Source organism: Arvicola amphibius, chromosome 10 (genome assembly GCF_903992535.2).
Source record: "Arvicola amphibius chromosome 10, mArvAmp1.2, whole genome shotgun sequence".
NCBI classification, from domain to species: domain Eukaryota; kingdom Metazoa; phylum Chordata; class Mammalia; order Rodentia; family Cricetidae; genus Arvicola; species Arvicola amphibius.
The window spans coordinates 108927726-108953196 of record NC_052056.1 but is presented as its reverse complement, the minus strand read 5'-3'; the positions used below and the strand labels follow the sequence as shown (position 1 = coordinate 108953196).

The following is a 25471-nucleotide window of genomic DNA, read 5'->3' as shown; positions in this document are numbered from 1 at the left end:
ATACTTTAATCAATAACTATTGGTAAACCCAAAGAATAAAGTAATTATTCAGTAGCAAAGGAAAGGGGCTATTGATTAATGTCATGAAAAAATAAGCTTATTTGTATAAATCTAAGCTATAGTAAATATTAATTTCCCTCTAGAGCAGTAGATCTCAACCTGTGAGTCACAACCCGTTGGTGGATTGAATGACACTTTCACAGGGATCGCCTAAAACACAGTTTGTTTGTTTGTTTGTTTTTTGAGACAGGGTTTCTCTGTAGCTTTGGAGCCTGTCCTAAAACTCACTTGGTAGACCAGGCTGGCCTCAAACTCACAGAGATCCACCTGTCTCTGCCTCCGGAGTGCTGGGATTAAAGGCATGTGCCACAACCACCTGACAGAAAACACAGATTTTTACACTATGATTCATAACAGTAACAAAATCACAGCTATGAAGTAGTAACAAAAATAAATCTTATGATTTGAGGCTACCACAACATGAGGAACTGTGTTAAAGGGTTGCAGCATTATGAAGGTTGAAAACTACTACTCTAGAGAGGTTAGTTGTGATGTTGCTTTTTCAAATGCCAAGTGCAGATCATTTGAATGCAGTATGCTGATGAAATAGAGATGAGTGTGTGGAGTCAAGCACTTTGGGCTTGTCAGTGGAGCTGCTGAGCTTTTAATGCCTCTTTCCCAGGCATTAAAACCAAACAGAAGTTTTATACATGTAAATAAACCAGACCCTCCACATCTGGTAACTACTAAAATTAACTATGTTCCTGCACTAGAATGACTTTGTACTAACAAGGAAATGCATCCTGACACTGTATACTTAAAATCTATCTTCAGAATGAATGACAAAGATGTCAGAGCATCAGCAAGAGAAATAACAAAAGTCATACTCCCATTACTCCCAAGACCCATGACTTTTTTTCAAATAACAATTATGAGTCACAACCACCATGCTTAAAAGGTTAACTCCCAGTTTTCTCAAATATATACATATATGTCATATGAGAAAAATTTAAGTGGAATTACTCTGTAGCAGAGAGACAATACCTCTCCCAGATACTATAAGATACTATACACTATCAAAATAAAGGCCCAGTACAAGGAATTGGTTATCCTTTCTTGGAGTTGTTGATCAGTGAGTTCCCATAGACCCCTCCAGACATTGTAGACTATTGCCAGTGCTCTTGACTGCTTTTCAGAACTCATCAATAAGACCTATTGCTGAAGATACCACATACTCGAGACATAGAACATGGGGAAATGAAGCTGTTACTCATCTGGAAGCTTCATCCCTACTGGCTAGTTTTAATAGCCCTGAAAGGTCTTATGCATGATACCAGAGGGGGAAAGTGATCATCAGTCTTAGCCAGCTGTGAACCCTGCAAGCTACAATAATGACTGGCCAGGCTAGGCATGCCCCCTGGTGCAATAATGGCACAGGTGTTACAGGAGTAGCCAAACACTTTCTTCTTTGGATTGAAAGCCCACTCGAGACTGAATTTAGGTCTGGTACCATTAACATAGCTAGGTAGATCAAAGGCCCCAGTGAAGACCCTACTACCATTATTCTGCTAAATGGGCATAGTATTAAATCAGTTTTTTCATTATACCCATAGATGGATGGGTCTCTCATAGATCTCTCAACCCTTATCTAGACAGTGATTGTGGTGGCAGATGGCTCCCATAGGCTCATATATCTGAATATGTAGTTCCCAGTTAGTGGAACTGTTTGGGAAAGATTAGCAAGTTTGACCTTGTTGGAGAAGGGGTCTTACTGGGGTTGGGCTTTAAGGTTTCAATAGCCTACCCCAGGCCCTGACTCTCTCTTTGCCTACAACTTGCAGATTAGACATGGGGTCTCAGCGGCTGCTCCAGCACCATGCCTGCCTGCCTACTCCAATGCTTCTTGCCATGATGACCAGGCCTCACCTTCTGAAACTGTAAGTAAGCCCCCCATTAAAAGCCTTCCTTCATAAGTTGCCTTGCTCATAGTGTTTCAACACAACAACACAACAGCAACTAAGATGTTGATGAACACAGTGACTCCACAACTTGTCAATGTGCAGAGAATAAGGGAGTTTGGAGGACTTAGTCCTAAATGGGAAACACACACACACACACACACACACACCACCCCTCCTCCCAAGGCTCAGGGGTCATCTTTGAAGAAAGAAGGACAACGGTAAGAGCCAGAGGCAGTGAGTGACATAGCAAAGCCATGTTTTCCGGATGCTACACAGAGGGACAGCTGCATATTCATAGTGGTTGTGACAGTGTACAGAATCCCTGCACAAGCTCAAGCTAGATGGAAATTCCAGCCTGGTGAGGGGAGGTGGTCAAAGAGTCATATTCCTACGTAAGGAACTATTGGCAATTGATGGCTGCTGCCAGAGAAAGGATCAATAATAATACTAAATAATAATAAATGGTAAGCGAAAGGAACTTGGTGCGGATATTATAGATACGTAGATATGGATATGCATATATATTACGTACACACATTGTACTTGTATATGTACTATAGCATAAGCACACAAATAAATAAAAAAAGAAAAACTGGGTGTGGTGGCACAGGCCTTTAATCCCAGCACTTGGAAGGCAGAGGCAGGCGGGTCTCTGTGAGTTCAAGGTCAGCCTGGTCCTTGTCTAAGCAGTGAGTTCCAAGACAACCAGTGCTATGTAAAGTGATCCTGTCTCAAAAGAACAATAATAATAATAATAATAATAATAATAATAATAATAATCGAAGAAAAGTAAAACATTGATGAAGGAAAGTGTACACACACGCACTCGTCGGAATGGAAAAGGAAATGTAAGAAAAATACAGGAATGATCACACAGAAAAAAACATTATGATAATTTACTAATAAACGTCAAATCTGAGGAAATCATACAATTAACAAAACTGACTTAAGAAATTTAAACTCTGAACTTGAAAATATCAGTTCCAGCGTGGAACCCAGACCGAAGTGCCTGGCTATGCCGTTTGCTCTGTGGTCTGGGAAGAACTCCTTCACAAGCCGGTTGAGTAGTTTATCAACCCCGAGTACTAACACAACCTTATCAGTGCTCCCAAGATTTCCCACAGAGGAAACGCAGGTGGAGGCAGTTTTATAGGCATGTTTCCCAAGATCCCAGGAACAGATCGTTTCAGACCTCAACACTCTCAGAGTCTGTGAAAAGAGGTGCACCTGCTGCCCCCACCCCCTGCAATGAGCGCTGTGGACCATATGACAAGAGAGCCAGTCAACTCTAATCTTGTTAACTCAAAGGCTTAAAATGGAAGCGCGCTCTCTCTCTCTCTCTCTCTCTCTCTCTCTCTCTCTCTCTGTGTGTGTGTGTGTGTGTGTGTGTGTGTGTGTGTGTGTGTGTGTGTGTGCGTGTGATCAGCAAGGCTACTTCAGGGGTGGAAGGTGACTGTGGTATTAGAAAACGTGCATTAACAACTCAAATAGGAAAAACATATGGTCATTTCAAAACAAGTTTTGTTTCGTTTCATTGTTTTGTTTTTCGCATTCAGGAAAAGCCCACAAGCTGTTTATAATAAACCAAACAAAAGCATCTTCGTCAAACAAAGATGGTGGGTGGTTCTTAGCATACATAATAAAGTGTATCTTTAAAAACATCTCCCATGCATATAATGCTTCTTAAACCAGCTAGAAATAGTGCCTTGAGAAAACAAGGAACAAGATGAGGATATCCAGTCTCACCGTGCTGAAGGTCCAGGCATTGCGGAACACAAGGACAGAGTAGAAGGGATTGTAAGACGTAGAAAGAAAAAACAAACAAACAAACAAACAAAAAACCCAAGCCATCATTATTTATTTTAAACGTTATCTACATAAAAAACTCAAAGACTCTTCCCCAAATGATAAGAAAGCCCAACTGAGGCTGTGATGTGGCTCAGCCAGTAACGCATTTGCTGATCAAACGTGATGGCCGGAGTTTGGATTCCCATGACCTGTATAAATGCTGAGCGTGTGTGGTAAAAACACACGTGGAGCCCTAGCACTCAGGAGGTGGAGACGGAAGAATCCCCAGAGCGTGCTGGCTAGCTGAACCAGCTGAATCTGAGAGCTCCGGGTTCTAATGGGAAACTCTGCCTCAGTGAATGTGGTGGAGAGAAACCGAGGAACACTGCCGAGGGCAATCTCCAGCCTCCACAGGCACTGGTGCCCACATGCAGCCATGTGCATTTGTGTGCAATACAAACATGTGCCAAACACACACATGAGGGGGAGGGAGTGAGAGAGGGATGGAGAGAGAGAGAGACAGACAGAGAGAGAGAGAGAGAGAATTCAGCTGTGAACAGAGGTCGACTTCATTTCTGTATATCAGTCAAAAGAGATGCAAATCTTAATTTTAAAAGGGCACCATTTAAATACAATGTAAGGTGCCTAGGAATAAATCTAACAAGAGTATTTTGAGAATCATGTAGAATTCTACAAAATTGTCGAAAATGCACGTCAAGTCACACTAACAGATGGAGAAGCATGTGACATGAACAGAGAGGTTCCACCTTAAAGACGTCAGTTTCCCCCAAGCTCTGTAGATTCAACTTGAAGCTAAACAAACAAGCGGCCACCAACAACACTAATTAAAATGAAGTCACCATGATACAATTCCCTATTGGATAAAGGAATAAAAATGTAAAGATTGAATGAGCCCAATTGGCCCAAATGTGGAGACACAGAACCGAGTCAGCTGAAGTGTGAAGTTGCTTTAAGTTTAAACATTTTGATATTAAAAAAAAAAAAACACCTATAGACCTGAATAGAAGATCCTCAAAAGGAGAGAGGTGACTGATAAACATTTTTTTAAAAAAATGATTCAACATCATTAGCCGCCAGGGAGATGCAAATTTAAACGACTTGAGAGTCCACATCCCCTAAGTTAGAACAGCTAAGCTCAAGAAGACAAAGGCTAAGCAGGGTGCTGTGCACTGGGAAGCTGTTTCGTTCAGCACTCAAGAGACAGAGGCAGAAGGATCTCTGGGCTCTGAGGTCAGGCTGGTCTCCATAGCGAGACAGCCAGGGCTACATAGTGAGACCCTGTCTCAAACAAACAAACAAACAAACAAAAACGACAACAAATAGCTGCAAGGATGTGAGGACACCCCAGTTCCTGTCGTTGAGTGCACATTGGCGCAGCCACTAATGGGAATCAGCATGACGAGTCCTCAAAAGTCCAGAAATAAGGGCTGGAGAGACAGCTTGGTGGTTAAGAACACTTGTTCTTGTAGCGGTCCCAGACTCACTTCCCAGCATCCTCAGGGTGGCTTACAACCACCTGTAACTCCAGTTCCAGGAGATCCATGGCCCTCTTCTGGCCTCTGTCGGTATCAGACATGCACATTAGGTATGTAGACATACGTGTGAGCAAAGCACTCATAAATATAAAATAGAATAAATAAATCTAAAGATAAGATGAAAAACCTCTCGTCTGGTGATAGAACTACCATAGCATCCAGCCGTACCATTATCGGGCAGTCATCCAAAGGACTCTGTATCTTATAGAGCTATTTGCTCATCTATGCTTACTGCCACTCTACTTGCAGCAGTCAGGAAATGCAATCAGACTACAATCCATCCATCAACTGATGGATGCATGATGAAAGTGCGGTACATGTGCACAATGAAATTTTATCTAGCCGAGAAGAAAAATGAAGCTATGAAATCTGCATTTGAACTCCATGGAACTAAACAATACTATATACTGAGTGAGGTAACCCAGGCCCAGAAAGACAGACAGCCTCTCAGTGGATCTGAGTTTTGAGTTTTTAGATTTGTGTGTTTAACTTAGAATACTGGTAGAGTCATGGAAGCCAGAATGGGGCCATTGGAGTGGGGGATGCCTAAAAGGGGGTGGGGGAGGTGGCAGAGCACAGGCAATAGGGAAGCAGAGGAAAAATACTAGGGTGAAAATGCTTTGACAGGTATGAGGTGGGGGGGGGGATGGAGGAGACAAGAGGATGGGGCTAGGGTTAACTAAGACAGAGGATTATGAAAAGGCCATATGGGAACCTATTATCTTGTAGGCCAATTAAAAAGTGCAGAGTTGAAGCCTGGCGGTGGTGGCGCACGCCTTTAATCCCAGCACTCGGGAGGCAGAGGCAGGCGGATCTCTGAGTTTGAGGCCAGCCTGGTCTACAAGAGCTAGTTCCAGGACAGGCTCTAGAAACTACAGGGAAACCCTGTCTCGAAAAACCAAAAAAAAAAAAAAAAAGTGCAGAGTTGGTTCAACATAAGAACATCTGTCAATGTAATCCACCATATTAACAAACTGAAAAGGAAAAAAACACGTGATCATCTCATTAGCTGCTGAAAAAACCCATGGGAGGCTTGTCCTTTTTTGAATGGAGATGGAAGAGGAGTGGATGGGGAGGGGGAATAGATGGGAAAAGGGAGGGGACAGGAGGAAAGGAGGGAGGGGAAACTAGTCGGTATGTAAAGTAAATGGGAAAAAAAGTTACCTAAATAAAAAAAAGGGTAGGGGGAGTATAAGCTTAAGAAACAAAAACAAAACCAAAGAATTTGGAGATATCCTTCATTGGCTGGATAAGGCGGCTCTTAAAATCCATGGGTCATTAAATAAAAATCCCAAGGCCAGGTGTGGGATACCTTTTTATGCATTGTTTAAAAGGGAGGTTCCAGATGCACCCCAAACATTACATGTCCTTGTCATTCTCTTGGTTGGTCACCAACTGGACAACAAGAGCCCTTTGCTTGGAGACTTTGGTGAGGAGTGAAGCTGGAGGCTCCCTGCCAGCAGGCCAGCAGCCACAGGCTCCCTTCCAGCAGGCCAGCAGCCACAGTGCTGGAATGTGATGGGCAGGCTGCTCTCCAGGCCCCCAGTAACGAAGATAAACGCTACCATTGTCTCATTCTAGAAGTAAGGGAACACAGACATGTTAAATAAGCCCAAGGACCCTGAGTTCATAGCTGCCTTCCCAATACCGCAGTGTATTGCTTCCCAAACACAACGTGATAATATGGTCCTGTGTGCTGGCCACCATGTAACAGCAATGACGTAAGGAATCACTGGGCTGATAGCTAGCTCATTTGGTAGTAGGGAATGTAAAGAAGCATTAGACTTGCCCGTGCAAACAAGAAACTGAAGGGAGGAAAAGGTATGTCTAGCCGTGATCAGAAAGCTATGAGGACACTATGACAAGAAGCACCTGAACAAGAGTTTATCCGGTCCCTGCGGGCTAGCTTGGGAATGCCACAGGCCATGGCATATCAAGCTGCTACAAGAACAAGCACCTCCCCCCTGTATTCAGACTGGGCGATCCAATCCAGCATGAGAAATAGGTTCCCAAGAGCCAGCCCGCCATCCTTTGCTGATGCCTATGGGAGACCAGCCCCTTTCTGGGCAAATACAGAGGAGGGTGGGATGGAGGGGAGGTGGGAGAGGGATTGGGAGGAGAAGAGAGAGGGGAGGTTGGGGTTAGAATGTAAAACAAATTAATAAAAAAAAAGAAACTAACAAAACCCCACGGAAGCCCGAGGGATGGGGGAGGTAGCACAAATAAGAAGAAAGAGGAGCTGTACACTGTGCAAAACGACACAATGAAACCTGTGCTTTGTGTGCTAACTGAAAACGATTAAGAATGAAAGAAAAAGGGAACTGAAAAAAGTATTATCCATAGGCACGGCCGTGGCCATACCACTTCGCTTCTGAAGTTATGGGATAATGTGCGTGGCAAGTATTCCGGACTGCTGTCCTTCTGCATCTTCTGGTGCCCTCTTCCCAATACCCAGCTTTACTGTGAGCTGCGAGCTGGAGGGTTTCATTAGTATCTTTTCCTTCCCAATCAGTTCAACCCAGTCAGACAATACCGAAAAACGGCAACTTTTAAATAATTTAAACATTAAAAAAAAAAAAAAAAAGTCGTGTTTGGCCTGCATGTGTGTCTGCACCATGTTTGCAGTGCCTGTAGTGGCCAAAAGAGGGCGTCATCTCCTCTGGAACTGGAGTTACTGGTGTTTGTGAGCCATTAGGTAGGTGGGTGCTAGAGCGTGAACACAGATCTTTGGAAAGAGTAGCCAGTGCTGTTAACTACGGGGTCAACCTGTCAAAGACCTGCTTTGGGGGGGGGTTCAGGTCCCAAAGAAGATATGTGGAGTCTGTGGGTGGTGGGAGGTGGGCGTGGGGGGCGGGAGATGGGGATGGAGGGGGCTACCACAAGGAGACACAATCTGACGGTGAATCAGGATGACTGCCAGCAGCATTTAATGGAAAAAAAGTCTATACCTTTTACTGCACATAGAATTAAATGGGAGAAAAGGGGTTTGTAAAATCAGGGACTGTGAAATCAACTAACCTTAGCCTTGACAATAGGCAGCAGCTGTTAATGAAAGGACCTTAAATTGCTCTTGCCAGAGATGAAGAGAAGGGCTGCTTTAGCAAGCAGGAACTTCCCTGAAGTGGAGACCTTCATTCAAAGGCCTGCCTGACCTTGAGAAAAGGACTTCTGGGGAGCAGACACTATACTATAATTTCTTACTTAATCTTACTATATGGGCTTGTTCTCCTTATAACGCTTTCAAAAGGGAAGTTCCTGATATCTTGCTCTTTTTGCCTTATGCCACGCCATCCTGATTTCTCTACACCTATAAACTAAAGTCTTGCCTTTAATGGCTTCTGGCTCCGGATCAGAACTGTAGGCATTTCATCCTTGGGATCAGGTGTGCCTAATACATCACTAACTTTCCCGTTCTTGGTGTAATTAGGAGGGCACAATGGAATTCCTGGTTCCATTTTGTTTAGAGAGGCTATCGTTGTACACATTTTTATCCTTTACCAAAGTCTGCTCAAAATTTCCCAAAGAGAAATGAGGATCATTAAAGGGGAAGCGTGGCCTGCAGGGTTGAAATGCTGGGATCTTGTCAAGCAGCAATGGGTGCCATGTGGTCCATGGCATCATTCAGAGGTTCTTAAGAGTTTTCCTAACACATATGAGAAGCTAGAATTTTCCTGGAGGGACAGACATGTAAATAGATATTTTAAATGCAGTGTATCAAGAGTTCATGGATCAAAGCAATACTGGTATCATGATGGTTAGCCTTCTTAAAATTGATTTTTATTCATGTGTATGTGTCTGTGTACCCAAGTGCAGTGCCTGCCAAGGCCATAAGAGAGTATTGAATCTCCAGAGCTGGAGTTACAGGTGGTTGTGAGCCACTGATAGGGGTGATGGGAAATGAACCTGGGTCTTTTGGAAGTGTAGGAGATTCCCAGACTTGTGTTGGCAAATACAGCAAACCATCACAAAGGAGCGAGGGCACCCGGCGCATACATGATACACACATCCAGTCAAACAAAGCATTTTTAAGAAATTCTTAAATTTAATGGAAAGACGTAGGGATATGACTCGTGGGTTATGCAGTATGTTGATATGAGAGCATGTATGTAGCTATAAGAGCCTAATACATATTAACTATGATGACACTGACTCAAATTGCTACACACACACACCACACACACACCACACACACACTTTATTGAAATAGGGATTTAGTTCCAGTGAGCTTCCAAGTCTTTGTGTCTTCCCAGTGTGGTCACATTGACTAAGCCTCTTTTTTTTCTGCCTTCCGATTTTATCTGGCTTATTGAGGTCGGGTGCCCGGACCTGACTTGGAACAAAGGTTATGACCCCCTTCCTTCCCAAGTTTGACAACACCCACACCATAACCCTTGGAGTCCGCCTGCGGTTGTAGCTCAGTGACCAAGTTAGCTTGCTCCTTTCTTTGGGTCACACACACACACACACACACACACACACACACACACACACACACACACACACACACACACACACACACACACACACACACACACACACACCAAGCCTTGGATCTTCGACTTATAAAAATGTAAAAGCCTCTTGTCAGAGTTTTGCTTTACCCTTTACCCGTAGAACTTCATGCAAACCGTGCCCCAGACCTCTTTGCATAGCCTATGGGAAGTCTATGCATCTGCACACGCCTATCTAAAACTGTCCACGCGAGTCCAGGCCCAGCGCACACACGACCTGCGCCCTTGACCCTCGCTCCCCCGGGATCGCAAGCGTGGGAGCCCCGGCACAGAGAGACTCCCTACTCCTCCCACGCCCTCTTTCCTTCCTGGCCGGACGGACGCACTTCCGGCGGATGTGGGGGGCTCGGCCCCGGAAACGGAAGTGAGCAGCCTGGCCGGCTGACTGTAGCGGGTTTAGAGGTTTGTGCCGAGCGGTTTCCAAGATGGTGAGTGAGCGCGAATGGCCGTGATCGCGGCGGGTGTTGGTGGCGCGGGCACGATCACGGCTGCGCGGTCCCGGCGGGTGTCTGGTTCGAGGATGATCCTGGCTGCGCGCTCCCGAAGGGAGTCTAGCGTGGACATGACTCGGGCTGCACGCTCTCGCGTGGTGCTGGTTCCCGTAGGACCGCGCGCTTTGGTCCCCGGGGCCTCCCAGGCCTGTGCGCTCCTTCCCGGTAGTGGCGCGGACGCACAGGGCACGTCTGAAAGCCGAGCCTTGTGTGGGTGTTTATACCGCCACTCTCCCTCTCCCTCGGGGTGACTGGAGCCTCCAGCCCCAAGCTCTGCCCACGACCGCAGGTCGCATTTATACAACTCAGCCTGGGTTTACAAACATCTCTCCCTGTGCCATGAGTTGGGGCGCAGTTTGTCTGTATTGGTTAGTATTTGAACTCCCTCTCTCCCCCTTCTGGCCTCTCCTCCTTTCCCACTTTCTGTTTCTCCTTGAGCAGACTCCTGAGTCACCGTGGCACAGACCTGATACAAGCACTCCTTGCCGCCCACCTGACCACGCCCAGAAAGCTTGAGTTAGCAAACACCGCTAACTGTTGTAAAGGCGTGTGAGGAACACTCTGAAAAGAGAATGGTTTTAGATCTTTGTAGACTGACTTTTATCTGACATTGTACTAGGTAGGACCTTTCGGAGTCCTGATATTTTCCAGGACATCGGAAAGACGAGGACAGCAATACTAGAGTGCATAGAGAACTCTCCGTTGTCACTTTTCAGTAAAGCAGTCCGCAGGAGGAATGTAGAGTGGTGATGTCAGTTAGCATTGGGAAAGCATCACATGGGTCCGGTCCTGGAAGCCACAGAGTAGGTGACAGTCTATGCTGTATTACAGGTTCTCCTCCTGATCCACCGTGGTTGCCTGTGAGAAGGGATGGGCGCAGTGTAGGCTCTTGATTTGCAGACTCAGGACCCTGGACTTTATTTCGCTGATGTTAATGAAGCATAAAAGAGGTCTTTAGCAGTTTGGTGGTGAGGTATTTTGGGTTTTTTTTGTTTTTGTTTGCTTTGGTTTTGTTTTTTGAGACAGGGTTTCTCGGAAGCTTTGGAGCCTGTCCTTGAACTCGCTCTTGTAGACCAGGCTGGCCTCAAACTCACAGAGATCCGCCTGCCTCTGCCTCCCTAGTGCTGGGATTAAAGGCGCATGCCACCACTGCCCCTCAATGTTGTGTTTTTTAGGGAAACCTTGCTATGCAGAATTGGAAAATTGGTGAGGCTCAAGCAAGACCCAAGGGGTGCTTATGACATAGCACCCCCTCTCATGAACGAAATCTATTAAAAAGTTGCGTTCTCAGAATAGTTGGTTCTAGACTAGCGTTAGACACCAGGTTACCCACAGGCTTGCACGTCTCTGTACCCGAGCAGATAGTGATGTTAGCTAGAGGTGACAGTGTATCAGTTCCAGAGGCGCTGCTTGTATCTTTCACGACATCTCAATTAGCTGCATTTATTTTTACTTATGGTAACTCCCCCCCCCCCCCCCCGCTTCTCTTTAGGTTCCTATGACCTCATGTTCCTAGGTGTCATGCTTTAACTCCTTGTCTTTTATTGTTGTTCATAGATCTGTCCATAAGGATCGGTGTTCCCTAATGTTCTGTCCTCCGCCTTTACCTTGTGTTAAACGTTGCTTTAAACTAAGGGAGGTCTCTTTCCAGTGAAGTAAATCTGGTTGGTCTTACCGTAAACCTTCCAAGACTGTCAATTTTAGGGCAGAATTCAGGTGTTTTGTGTGTGTGTGTGTGTGTGTGTGTGTGTGTGTGTGTGAGAGAGAGAGAGAGAGAGAGAGAGAGAGAGAGAGAGAGAGAGATTTGAATTTTGCCACTTCATTAATATGTTAGTCGGTCGTCTCAGACTGATTGTCGTTTGTTTGTATGCTCATGTCTTTTTTTGTTTGGTTGGTTTTGTTTTTCGAGACAGGGTTTCTCTGCAGCTTTGGAGCCTGTCCTGGAACTAGCTCTTATAGACCAGGCTGGCCTCGAACTCACAGAGATCTACCCACCTCTGCCTCCCGTGTGCTGGGATTAAAGGCGTGCGCCACCACCGCCCGGCTTTTATGCTCATGTCTTTATGTCATTTTTTTTTTTCATAAAATGCTTTCCCTACTGGCACATTAAAAAGTCAGAGCAAGAGTCCTTCTTCCCCCAAATGTGGCATTACTCACTGTGCCCTGTGTGATGGCTGCCACTACTTCAGGCTCTATCTGTGTAGATCCCGGGCTCCTTGAGGGCACAGCCTTTATCTGTGTCTGTCTTTTAACTGCTGTGCTAACTTTGTGTTGCAGAACGCCAGAGGCCTGGGGTCGCAGCTGAAGGACAGCATTCCAGTTACGGAGCTGTCAGCCAGTGGGCCCTTCGAGAGTCATGATCTTCTCCGGAAAGGGTATGTTGGGGGTTGTGGCTGCCTTGTGCTAAGGAAGTGCTTTGTATGGGTTCTTTTCAAGGTCGTCTTTTTGAAAGGCTATAAATGTGTATTGAGTTTGGGTTGTAGTAAGTGACTTCCTCAGATAGAGTGTGGAGAGGGGGAGACCTACGTGGTCCTTGCAGTGGGATAAGCATCTCGTGGTCCTTGCAGTGGGATAAGCATCTCATCAGAGTAAGAGCAGGGCATCCTCCTAGTGCATGGTACCCTGTGGGATGACTGGAGGATTCTATGGGGTTTCCTGGGGATTAGACCTGAGATGTCATACAGTGGGAGGTAAGTGCTCCACCACTGAGATAAGATTGCCCTGGCCCTTGATTTGGTAGGATTCTTAGCTGCTCATAACTCATAGAGGCATTGACCTCCTGATGTTACTAGTTGCTGGAATACTTAACTTTTCTATTGGATACACTAGAATGTAGCAGCTAAAATGACTGACCCCAGACTGGGCAAGTATGGCTTGAGTTTGGATCCCTGGCACCCATATTAAAAACCAAGTCAACCTAGCCAGTCTCACTGAACAATCTGTTGTTTAGTGAGTGAGTGACCCTGCCTCAGAATATAAGGTGGAGAGCAACACAGAAGACACTTAATGTCAACTTCGGGCCTGCCTGTGCATTACCTGTGTGCTGTGCACACACATGTGAAAACCCAAGTTTCTCTTAAGGTGTGATTGATGTACAGCAGAGAAACAAGGTCTTCTCTACGGAACAGAACTGGCGCACATAGGAACTCACAGAGACCGTGCAAGGAGCCCGCACAAGGTCTGAGCCAGATCGGGTCCCAGTGCTGAGACAGGAAGTAGACAAAGCCCCCCCATCCCTAACCCAGAAGCTATCTCCAATTGATAACCTCTTGCAAAGGAATAGGGAGTTTTGTTCAATGGAGTAGGAGTGCGTAAACAAACCACTCTTAAGGGCAAGCTCCATGCCCAGCGGTGGCAGCCAACACAAAACAAACTTGTAACTTGGAGGTTCCCCCCTACCCAAACCTTACAGGCCTTTTTGCTTATGTCTTATGGTTTCTGGTTTTTATGGGATTTCTGTGTTTACAAATGTTTGCGTCTCCGTGACTGTCTGTGTGCCTTGTGCTTTTTCTTTGGCTCTTTGTCTTTTGTCCTATTCTGGTTTGTTTATTTGTATTATTACTATTATTATTATTATTATAATTATTTACCTGTTTGTTTTCTAATGTGAGAAAGAAAAGGTGTGGATTTGGGTGGTTGGGAGGTGAGGGGTCCTGGGAGGATCTAGGGGAGGGGAAATGGTGATCAGAATTGATCAGAATATAATATATGAAATAAGTCTATTTTCAACAAAAAATAAAAAGGGGGAGAGAGAGAAAGGGTGATACGCTGCAGCTCCCTGGCGTGGGTTCCAGCTCTCCTGTCCCCTGGATGCGTGTCTCTTGACAGGTTGTTAAATTGACTGTCTCAGTGTTCTCAGATATGACGGGACTAACAGCGCATCTCTTGCTGTGGGAGTTATCTCTGGAAACACCTATGTGGTGCCTGCTGTGACCAGGCTGCGAGAGTTGGCTGCTGCTGTTTCTCTTTCCCAGCTCCCTGTCGTGCCTGCATCTGTAATTTCCTTTGTGTTTAGACACATGTTTCTAGTAGCCTGTCCTTAGCACATCCCTTTCTGCTCAGTCACACAAGACCAATAGGGCTTCCCATAGATACCCATCCAGAGATTGTAAGGAATTTACATCTTACTTTGAATGTCGACTTTTCCTGCAATGGAATGGTACTCTAGTGCTGGGTCTGGGCACGCACTCAATCCCTTTGGGATTTGTAGAATATTGCCTCTTGAGTTGGAGGTGTAATTTGATTTATTATAAAATTATTAGGCAGAGGGCTGGAGAGACGGCTCAGCAGGGAAGAGCACTTGTCCTTACTCCTGACCGCCTGTAACTCCATTTCTGGGCATCAGGCACATACACTCCTCTGGCTCTGTGAGAACCAGGCATGCACAGGGGGAACATACATTTATGCACCAGACACTCACAGATCAAATAAAAATAAATAAATCTTTAAAGAAAACTAATAGGCTAGTTGCCAACCAAGTCCTGGTGAGTTTTTCCTTCCACATCAAATGTTACTTCTTTTCTTCCCAATTAGCCAGTAAGACTGCATTCAAAGAGCCGATTTTGTGGCTTGCCTCTCCAAAGACGTTCTGTCTATAGACAGTACCCAGTGCCTAGGGTTTCTTTCAGCCCCCAAACGTTGCCTTAGACAGTCCTTAGCTTGGCAGTGACCACTGGTCTGGATCCAGCTATGGGTCCCTTAAGCATGTGGTTTGACAAAGCTTTAGAAAAGACACACTTGGTATTTAGCTGTTCTGTCCTAGGAGAGCGTCCCTTCAGAGTGCCAGGGAGAATAAACACATGCTTAGTAAACTCTTTTAAAACAATTTAAAATTCTTTATTAGAAGATTTACATGAGAATCTAGGAAAGACATCAAAATAAAAATGAAACTCAGGGGAAAGAAGTAATTGGTTAAAAAAATATGTAAAAATAGCTATCCATAGGCTTTTCGGTGGTCTTGCTTTCAATCTTTGTTACAGACAGAGGACATGAGTTAGTATCCATCTCTGGGAAGCCCCCTCTAGTAATTGGAATCTTGAGTACCGTTGTCTGTAACAGACATGTTTTTAATCTGGCTGTCTTCTCATTCATAGTTTTCTGTGTTTTACCAAAGGTTTCTGTTCTTGTACTGGTCGACACCATCACGATGAGAACAAGGTTCTCACCTCCAGAGAGCTCCCTTGCACACTCCTGTTGTGTAATCACAGTTTTGAGGGTGTTGGGGGGATCGTGCCCCAGGCCTCTTGCTTGCTGATGCTCACCTACTGAGCTCACCCCCGGCCCGGAACTGCAGTTACACATGCAGCTTACCCTGCGGTGGAGAATGATGTGTGATCTGTTACATATTTTGTTTTTCTCCCTTTAGGTTTTCGTGTGTGAAAAATGAACTTTTGCCCAGCCATCCTCTTGAATTATCAGAAAAAAATGTGAGTATGTTACCTGTGGCTTTCTTTCTATCCTCTGCTAGACAAATAGAAGGAGGTGGGGGGGGGGGGGTTGAGTTCACATTAGAAGACCTTGGGGAAGCCGGGAGGTGGTGGCGCACGCCTTTAATCCCAGCACTCCGGAGGCAGAGGCAGGCGGATCTCTGTGAGTTCGAGACCAGCCTGTTCTACAAGAGCTAGTTCCAGGACAGGCTCCAAACCCACAGAGAAACCCTGTCTCGAAAAAAACAACAACAACAACAAAATTGGGATACCATTCTGGGTACAGAGGAGGGAGTTGGGAGGAGAGGAGACAGGCAGATCCCTGGTGCTCACTGGCCAGCCCAGCTGAATCTGTGAGCTCTGTGCTCAGTGAGAAACCATGTCTTCACAAAATAAGGTGGGGAACTCTTGAGAAGAGGCCTGGTGTTGACCTCTGCCCTCGGTTGCAGGCTGACATCGTGAACACATAGGTACACCACACACACAGCTGTACAGATGTAAACGTTACCGAGTTTATCAAGGCAAAATTAGCGAATGCACTTTTATATCAGTTGTGGGAGGGGCTCAGCCTCAGCGTCGCCAGCGTGGTGTATTCCGAGCAGCGCTGGTGCCTTCGTAACAAGCACTCGGTCAGAGTTGCTCTCTCTTCTCCAGTTCCAGCTCAACCAAGACAAGATGAACTTTTCCACCCTGAGGAACATCCAGGGACTGTTTGCTCCCCTGAAGTTACAGATGGAATTCAAGGCGGTGCAGCAGGTGGGTGTCCTCTGTCCCACGTGTGCCGGTGTCTTCCTACTTCACAGAGGCAGAGCCGTTAAATGGAGAGTGTCTTCACGGTGTAGATGCGTGTCTGGAAACAGCTGTCGGCCTTTGTTTCTGTGCCCTCTGTGGGTTCCTGTCGATATACAGCTGGGTGAACCTGTTGCTTCAGGAGTGGCTGCGCGCACACGTCCTTCCGCCTGTGCGAGCCGTCCCCTGCCCGTGTTCTGGATTCCGTCGCATCACACTACTTCCGGGAACAACTCCCTGTCTGTCCAGGACACCTTTGTTTTCTCTTCGTCTGTGCCCGTGGCTCCCGGCTCCAGCACGTGGGGGAGTTCACTCCCAAACAGTGCAGACATTTTCTCACCCCGTTTCACTTTAACACCGTAGTAGTAGACACACAAAGCTCCTTCCTTTTCCCCGTGATGTTCACAGACCTTAAACTATGTCCCCTTCCTCTCCGACACCCTTTTCCCGTTGTGTGTGGTTCCTTTGGTCTGTTAGCTGAAGTGCTGGTTTTGTTAGTACTGCTCTGCTTGTCCCTCACTGTCTTCTGCCTGTCCTCGTCGTTTCTCATGTGCTGCTGACTTTTAGAAGTTCTCCTGTCCTTGGTTGGAAGGCCCACCCGGCACCTCGGATTCCCATGGTCCCATGAAGAATAACTCTTTAGTGCTCATGACTTGTGGGCGAATAGCTTCTGCCTAAGGCAGACTGGAGCATAAGCCGGGGTCACCTCACTCAGAGCCTTGTTGCTCCCGCCCCAAGACATCTGGTCCTTACTCTGCTTGTGCATTCTGCTGCAGCGATTCTCGCCCTGCTCCTCTGGGCCCCTGCTCTCCACCCAGAGTGCCTGTAAAGCAGATCTCACTGGATATGCTCCTCACTCTGCCTTCTGGATGAAACCCAACTGCCTGATGGTTTGACTTCTTGCTTCCTGCTTTGGGCCTTCCCGCATTTGTTTCCTGCTACTGTGGATTCCTTTCTCTCGCCAGCTAACCTTGAGTCTTGCGGTCAGTGCTATGAATGCCATTGGCTTTATAGGCTGGTGGTTCTGGAAGCTACTTTAAGTATTGCTTTACCAGAATAAGGCTCTAAAGTGGCTTTAAATGAAATGGCTCAAGTCTGAGTATAGGCTGTACCATCTAATCTAAACACTCCAGAGTAACAGTCTGAAGCACATTTGTTGCTGTTTAAGGTTTATTTAGTCTTATTTTACATGCGTGTTTGCAGATATGTCTATGCACCATGTGTGTAGTGTTTGCAGAGGCCAGATCCCCTGGGAACTGAGTTACAAGCTCTTCTTATTGTCCATATTGGTGCTGGGAACCTGGTTTCCCGGGAGAGCAGCCCATGCTCTTCACTGCTGAGCCATCTCTCAGTCCCTTGTTGGTGTGAGATGGAAAGACAGTGCGAACAGCACAGGGCTGTCCTGAAGATTCCATGGAACAGTGTTTGCCACAGAACTGTTAGCATCCTCTATTTCCTGTCTGCCTTGATGTAAGTTACATATTGCTAGTAAAATAGATGGCCTGAGTTTTTACTACCATTTTGTCAAAAAGCTTTGCTCAGTGTCCAGTCCTTGTTTTCCTGGTCCTTTGCTTGTATTTTGCAAGCCCCACTTTGGATGCTCTTTCGCGGTTGTCCCTGACTTAACCGCCTCCCAGACCCTTTGCTTTCTTCTCCATTCATAGGTTCCTGTTTCTATTTCTGCTTCTTCCTCTTCCTTCTCTCCTTTCCATGCTTCTTCTTTTTTGATTTTGAGTGGCAACTGGAGAAAGTTTTTCACATTGTAAAGATCAAATAACACCTTAGTCTGTTGGCAATTGAGAATAGTATCTTCAGTCTGAATGGTAAGGGTAGGTCTCCCTGTAACCGTCTCTGCAGATGGTGATGGGGTTTCAGTCCTAGCGTCATTGGTTGCTGACCACTTCATCCTCTTGGTAAAGTGTAAAGTGATCTGCAGCAGGACTGAAAACTGAGTTTGGTCACGTTTGAGTGTGTTGGGCACTGACTGTAGCAGCGGTTGCCGTGTGCAGGCTGTGTGTGGTTGAGTGTGCTGAGCGCCAGCCGTGGCAGCGGTTGCCGTGTGCAGGCTGTGTGTGGTTGAGTGTGTTGAGCACCAGCTGTAGTAGCGGTTGCCACATACAGCACACCCTGTTTGTGTCCGCCCCCTCAGACGGTGACTTACACAAAGCTGTGTGATTGGGTCAGTGGCAGTCAGAATGTGAGTCCAGATGTTTCTGCCTGCACAGCCTGTGCTTCGCTGATGCCTCACTTGGTTGCCAGTCTATCTGCCTTTAGGGCTTGACAGAAGAGGTTCCATTGGCTGAAGGACACTGATTTAAAAGCCGTACAAGTGAGCTTGGTCTGCATTGTCAGTTACCACTGCGTTTGAAAAGGTTGTGTTTGCCGGGCGGTGGTGGCGCACGCCTTTAATCCCAGCACTCGGGAGGCAGAGGCAGGCGGATCTCTGAGTTCGAGGCCAGCCTGGTCTACAAGAGCTAGTTCCAGGATAGGCTCTAGAAACTACAGGGAAACCCTGTCTCGAAAAAAACCAAAAAAAAAAAAAAGAAAAAGAAAAGGTTGTGTTTTACCTTTATTCTAAGCAGTGCAGAACAGCATAGGAGTGAGGTGTCCTTTGCTCAGTGGAGCGATGCTCGCTCGCCTGGGATGGATTCCTCAGAAACCTGGTCTCCCTGTGCTCAAGTGAGGTGTTGTGTTCGGCTCTGGGAGTTGGCTTTGCTTTTCATCACATGGAATGAGTCCGTCTCTGTCCCGCTAGCCAGCCTCCGTAGAACATCACAGAGTCTTCTTACTAATTAGGGAGCTTGGCCTTGGCTTAGCTTGTTTTTAACTTAGCTCCTACAACCTAAATTAACCCGTTTCTGTTCATCTACCTCCTGCCCTGTGGCTTGTGGCTTTTACCTCTCTCCTCCTGCATGTTCTGCCTCCTCTTTGTCCAGCTGGCGACTCCTTTCTTCTTCCCAGAGCTCTCTCTGTTTGAAAGTCCCGCCTATGCCTGCTGCCGAGCTATTGGCCCCTCAGCTCTTTATTGCACCAATCACAGCAGTGCATCTTCGTACAGTGTACAGGTATCCCACAACAGTCACATGGTATGTGACCCCACCCCCAACAGAAGCAATACCCTAAAACACAGGCAGACATGAAGGGTTAGTTAGTAAAAGTTACTGTTCCCATGCCAACACACCTTAAAACTTGGTCTGCACCTAAATTGAATTCTTTTTTTTCCCACTGTCTAAATTGCAGTTTTACTTAGTTTTGTAAATTTTTCAAATAAAGCATGGAAGAGCATGGGATTATGGCACACAGTCTGCCTTTCCCCTCGATTTTTCTAACACCGCCCCTTTCTCTTTTCCCCCAGGTTCAGCGTCTTCCATTCCTTCCAAGCTCAAACCTGTCGCTGGATATTCTGCGGGGCAATGATGAGACCATTGGTTTTGAGGATATTCTTAATGGTGAGTGACGCTCAACACTATGGACCCCTGTACTATACAAGGGGATCGCAGCCAACAGAGTCAGTGTCCCCGGGGGAATCAAGGCCGGTTGGAGTCATTGTGTGTATTCACAGCCCTAAGATGGGATTTCATGGTAATCACTCTGGGCAGCTTGTTGTCCTGAGATTGTGCATTTCCGTCTCTTTAGCATCTGCTCTACTCCTGATGTCGGTCCTGCCCTCGGGCACTCCATCGGCGTGTGTGTGTGTGTGTGTGTGTGTGTGTGTGTGTGTGTGTGTCACATCTGTGGGACTGGTTTTCAGATAACAGAGGAATTAGATGCAAATGTCCTGTACAGTTTCACACCCCGTCCAGCAATCTGAGTGCCGAGGTGGGAGGTGAGGAGGAAGGAAGAGCCTGCACTCTTCCCCATGTTCCCCAGGAATGGTATTGTGGCTGAGATGGGTAACTTCTGAGTAGGAGCCATGCATGCAGCAACTTCTGCTTCTTCCAGACCTGCCCTGTGCACAGCCTCTACCAGGTCCACCCCAGCAGTGCGGGGGAGGTGGAGAAGCCTGCACACCTGCACTGTATTTATCTTACTGCCACTTGGTGGTGGACGCAGCTGAAGTCCAGTGAGCCATTGTTCCCTGAGGGGACTGTGAATGCGGGCAATGTTCGTAAGCCACTCAGACTACTAAGGTGACAGTTCGGTCCATTTCTTAGCTTTAAATAAAAGTTAATAAGTTATAAAATTGGCTCACATAAAAGTCTTCTGTATTTGCATGTTAAGAAAGAGAGCAAAAAGGAAGTTTTGAACATTAATTCAGTCACATATGAAGGCATTGGAAAAAAGTGCTTTTTTATTTTTTACTCTGAGTACAAAAGAGTGAACCTTGGCTCTGCCTTCAGGTGGAGGAATCACATGTTGAGCTAAAGCAGGAAAGGACAGATTATGATAAATTTTGGGAATTTAAGTAATGTTGTGTTGGGAGGGACAGGCGCCTCCAGAATCTAATACATAAGTTGATTCCTCAATTAAAATCAGAGGGAAGGCTGTTTGAGGCCAGAGAAATGGTAGATGCGGGGTCTGACAGCAGCTAGCCTGCTGTGGATTGCTGGAGGATAGACACGGGAGACTTCCCGATAGCACGTGTCCAGATGACAGCACCTGTTGGTCTCGGAACTGCACTTCCTGAGTGAAGAGAGGGTTGGGAGATGCGTGCTTGTATAGTTGGTGTTTTGTTCCAGAAAGGACTTCATGTCCACGGTTCCTCAGGTACTTAAGCCCGGCGTTAGAGCTGCTTCTTGTGGGCATCTCTGTCTTTGGGGACTGCCACAGGCTTGTGAGAAGCCGAGTGGGCCTTGTCTCAGCGCACTGAGGAGCTCTTGATGCTCTGAGGGGTAATCACTGCAGTCAGATCACAGCAGTGTCGTGATCTATGTGCCGAGCACAGAGGTCATTGTCAGTCTGTACGCTGGTGTAGACTCAAGGTGTGCAGAAGCGTGCTTAAGGAATGGTGCTTGTTTCAAGATTCCCAGTGTGTGTGGTACTGGCTCGTAGAGTGATGGGAGCCAGTCGGATACAGCATGGAGTAAGGGGAGGCTGGAAAGGCAGCCTTGCAGGATAAACCAGTACCTGAAGACCACATACAGATATTGGATGCTTACCCAGAATGCACTCAAAGCCCTTTAGTCTTTTTTGTTTGTTTGTTTGTTTTCGTTTTTCAAGACAGGGTTTCTCTGTAGCTTTGGAGCCTGTCCTGGGACTCGCTCTATAGACCAGGCTGACCTCAAACTCACAGAGATCCTCCTGTCTCTGCCTCCTGAGTGCTGGGATTAAAGGTGTTTGCGCCACCACCGCCCGGCCCATCTAGTCATCTTTGGCAGAGCTCTGATGTTACATAATTTTACGCTCAGAAGGTCACGAAATGAGCTTTGTGTTCATTCACTGCATCTCTCTGTGAGGTAGAAGTTAGCTGCAGAGCTCTCCTGTTGAGGGAGCTCATGTCCACCATAGTGAGACTGCTCTAGTGCGCTGTCCTCTCTTGAGAACTGTGTGTGCGCTGAAGGGATAGCTGAGAACTGTCATGGCTACCGGAAGGCACCCTGCACTGCATTAATTCATTGCATACCCCTTCCCTGGGGTCTTTCTTGTTCACCCATGAGTGACCTGCACACTCACTGCTTCTCTGCACGCTGCCCAGACTGCAGCTCCGTTTCCTCAGGGACCTAACTTGGTTCTGCACATTTTATGAGAGCACCAGGAAAGTTAAAATTGGGCTTTCCAAGGTCCCCTCGCCGCCTTAGTTACAGCAAATGAGCTTTGGTTCCAGGAAAGGCTTCTCCTGTCTCCTGGTTGCCCAGGGCACGTCTCCTAACTTGCGGACTAGTGCCTTGCTGCTGGGTACTTGTGTTTTGACGAGCGTGATGACACATTCTGAGAATCAGAGCATTAAAAGGTGGAGCTGAAGGGGCGTTAACTGTGTACTCGAAACCTAAAACACCACTCGAGCAGATTCTCCATGTTTCGGCAAGCCCCCTTTGCTCCCGCATCCATTAGTTTCTTGTTGTGCACACTGCTGGTTTGGTGCGTTGGGCTCCGTCGGTGCTGAGGGCAGAGACTTTCCAGGGAGCCCCTGTTGACGGGACCCAGCGAAGGCTTTTGGTGTCTTACTACAGTCCAGTTCAGCTTTCTAGTCTCTAACACGTGGTGATGGAGTTTAAGATGACCTTGCTTTGGAATTCTGATTTCTGTTTCTCTGTGGTGGGGCAGGAAACAGAAAAGATACAATGTTTTTGCAGAGGCTAGAGAAGGGCTCAGTGGTTAAGAGCAGTGACTGCTTGCTCTTCCAGAGGAACAAGCACCCACATGGCAGTTATAGGGCATCTGGCCCTCACACAGACGTACATGCAGGCATAATAGCGATGCACATAAAGTAAAAATAAATCATTTAAAAATGTTTTTGCAATGTGAATGCTTAGGTGAGAAGCCATCAAAAACATCAGAACTTTGAAAAAAACTTTTTTTTTAAAAGATTTACTTATAGCTGGGCAGTGGTGGTACACACCTTTAATCTCAGTGCTAGGGAGGCAGAGACAGGAGAATCTCTAAGTTCGAGGCCAGCCTGGTCTACAGAGTGAGGTCCAAGACAGCTAGGGCTACACATAGAAACCCTGTCTCAACAAAAAGCTTTCATGTGCATTGGTGCTTACCCTGCATGTATGTCTGTGTGAGGAGGGTGCCAGGTCTCCTGCTACTGGATTTACAGACAGTTCTGAGCCATCATGTGGGTGCTGGGATTCGAACCTGGGTCCTCTAGAAGGGCAGCTAGCGCTTTTAACTGCTGGACCATGTCTCCAACCCCCTGTTCTTTTTCTTGAGTCACCTATATTGTATCTGACTGATATGCTATTGGACATCCATTTTTAAGTGGACAGTTCTCTACAGATGTGTGTAGCTGGGTCCCCTCGGTCAGGATGCAGAATTGTTTGACCGCTCACCCCAAGTTCCCTCGGCCCCTTTGCAGTCACTTCTGCGCTCCAGCCTCAGGCAGCCTGCTTATCGTCACATTGGGGTGGTTTTGAATGTCTCGGGTTCTCATACGATGACCCCTGAACTCACTGTCTGTGTCTGAAGAGTCATTCCTGTGCCTGATTTTGTTTCCCCCAGATCCGTCACAGAGTGAGCTGATGGGCGAGCCACACCTCATGGTGGAACACAAGCTGGGCTTGCTGTGATGCGGGTGCCGCGCAGGAACGCAGGAGTGCACCTGTAGCTGCCTCCGTCACAGTCTGGCGTACACATTAAAGTGCTGACGAGATCACTTGGTCACTTGGAAGTGTGTGTGTGGGTCTTTAGTTTTGGGTCGTGAGTAAAGCTGAGAAGAGAGCTATGAGGTTACAGCAAAGCCCAGGTGCCTGGGTTCTGAATATGTGTTTCTACTAAACGTTACAAATTTCACAGCTCAGCCTGCTTTCTCCTCTTCTGTAAACTTGATTTTAGATAACCATCTTTAGGGGTTTTGTTTTTAGATTGTTTTTTGTTTTAAGACAGAGTCTCTGTTATCATCTAGCTCAGGCTGACTTGGAACTCACTGTGTAGACCAGGCTAGCCTCAAGCTCACAGGGATCCTCCAGTCTCTGCCTCCCATGTTCTGGGATTAAAGACATGCACCATCACACCTGACTAAGGATTTCTTGTTTCTTATTTTGTTTTGTTTTGATTTGTTTTTCAAGACAAGGCTTCCCTGTGTAGCTCTGGCTGTCCTGGAACTTACTCTGTAGACCAGGCTGGCCTTGAACTCAAAGACCCACCTGCCTTCTGAATGCTAGGATTAAAGGTGTGCACTGCCCCCACCTCCTGACTCCCCTCTGCAGTGTGAGGCTCATTTATATTAAAATAGCCTTCGGTGTCCTAAGAAAGCTGCTAATGAATAACCTAAAACTGAGAAGCAAAATCTACTGGTGCTTCCTAATCTAGAGCCCGCGGTGCTTGTTTGCAGTTGGGAAATCATTTGGGTTCCTTGAGATTTGCACGTCCCTCTGCAGTTTTCCTCTTAGATGCTCTCTGACGGTGTTGGAGAACAGTTTAGTGTTCTCGCTGCTACCAGTCTGCTGCTTCACATTCCAGGTCCTTTACAGGAAGCTTCCGGATCGGCTGGAAAAGGGCTCTGTATACCACTCAGTTACTTGCAGCAGCAAGTGATTCTCAGCAGACACTGGCTGTCCTGTTGCTGCACTCTGTTTTGACTGTCTACTGGAGTTAGAGCCAGGAAGGGTTCTGCCCTACAGCGCTACCCCCAAGGGAGGACTCAGGCATTGATCCTGAGTTCTCTGTTGTGAGTTGTGCTAATGACAGACTAGTTACGGATGGTTTCCTGTGCCCCCTCATTGAATCAGTTCAGCGGTTTGCGAGCATAGCTCACGACGCTGTCATTTGTTGACAGGGGTATCCTTCAAGACATATGCACAGCCAGGTAGAAGAGGCTGCAAGCATCAGTAGCTCCTGAAGGGTTTCCTTGGAAGCTCATTATTAACTCACAGCCCCTAACCATGAGGAGATGAAGTGGGGGTAGGGAGGACGCCAAGCTTTGATCGCTGTATCAGTATTCGATTAAAATTCATAACAGTAGGAATAAAGGAGAAGCAGGGGTGCAACAAGAGTTGGGATTTTAACCCCTGAAATTGGGGTTTGGCAAACAGCATTTCCCTTGGACACATGTTCACTGCTGCCTTCAGAACTATAAATACGCTTGCTGCCTTCTAATCAGTTCCTGTGTAGTGGGTGGTAGTGGGTGTGTGTTGTCCCCCCACACTTTATTTTCACTGGGGGTCATGCCAACCACCTCTGGCAACTTCACGGAAACTGTTTCTAGACCCAACAGCTCAGTTGGCACATGAAGCATGCACGGGGTTGTGCAAGCTCAAGCCAGACAAGATGCTGGCGTGGAGGTAGGCAGGGTGTGGGCACGATCTCACCACTAGCTCAGGAGCTAGTGCCATTTCATAGCCGCTGGGG

The 25471-nt window shown here is 46.8% G+C and overlaps 1 protein-coding gene across 1 annotated transcript; it reads left to right on the top strand.

The window, feature by feature from the left end:
• The first annotated feature begins 10156 nt into the window (after positions 1-10156).
• LOC119824988 (proteasome maturation protein) lies at positions 10157-23785 on the top strand. Its single transcript, XM_038345580.2, has 6 exons — positions 10157-10244; positions 12585-12682; positions 15673-15733; positions 16388-16489; positions 19878-19971; positions 23624-23785. The coding sequence occupies exons 1-6, from the start codon at positions 10242-10244 to the stop codon at positions 23689-23691; spliced, it is 426 nt and encodes a 141-aa protein (XP_038201508.1). The 5' UTR covers positions 10157-10241; the 3' UTR covers positions 23692-23785.
• The last annotated feature ends 1686 nt before the right edge of the window (positions 23786-25471 follow it).

Excerpts from the sequence above, each read along its gene's own strand:
- LOC119824988 (XM_038345580.2), top strand. Across the intron at positions 15,734-16,387 it reads TTGAATTATCAGAAAAAAAT|TTCCAGCTCAACCAAGACAA; the intron begins GTGAGTATGTTA and ends TCTCTTCTCCAG. Across the intron at positions 19,972-23,623 it reads TTTTGAGGATATTCTTAATG|ATCCGTCACAGAGTGAGCTG; the intron begins GTGAGTGACGCT and ends TGTTTCCCCCAG.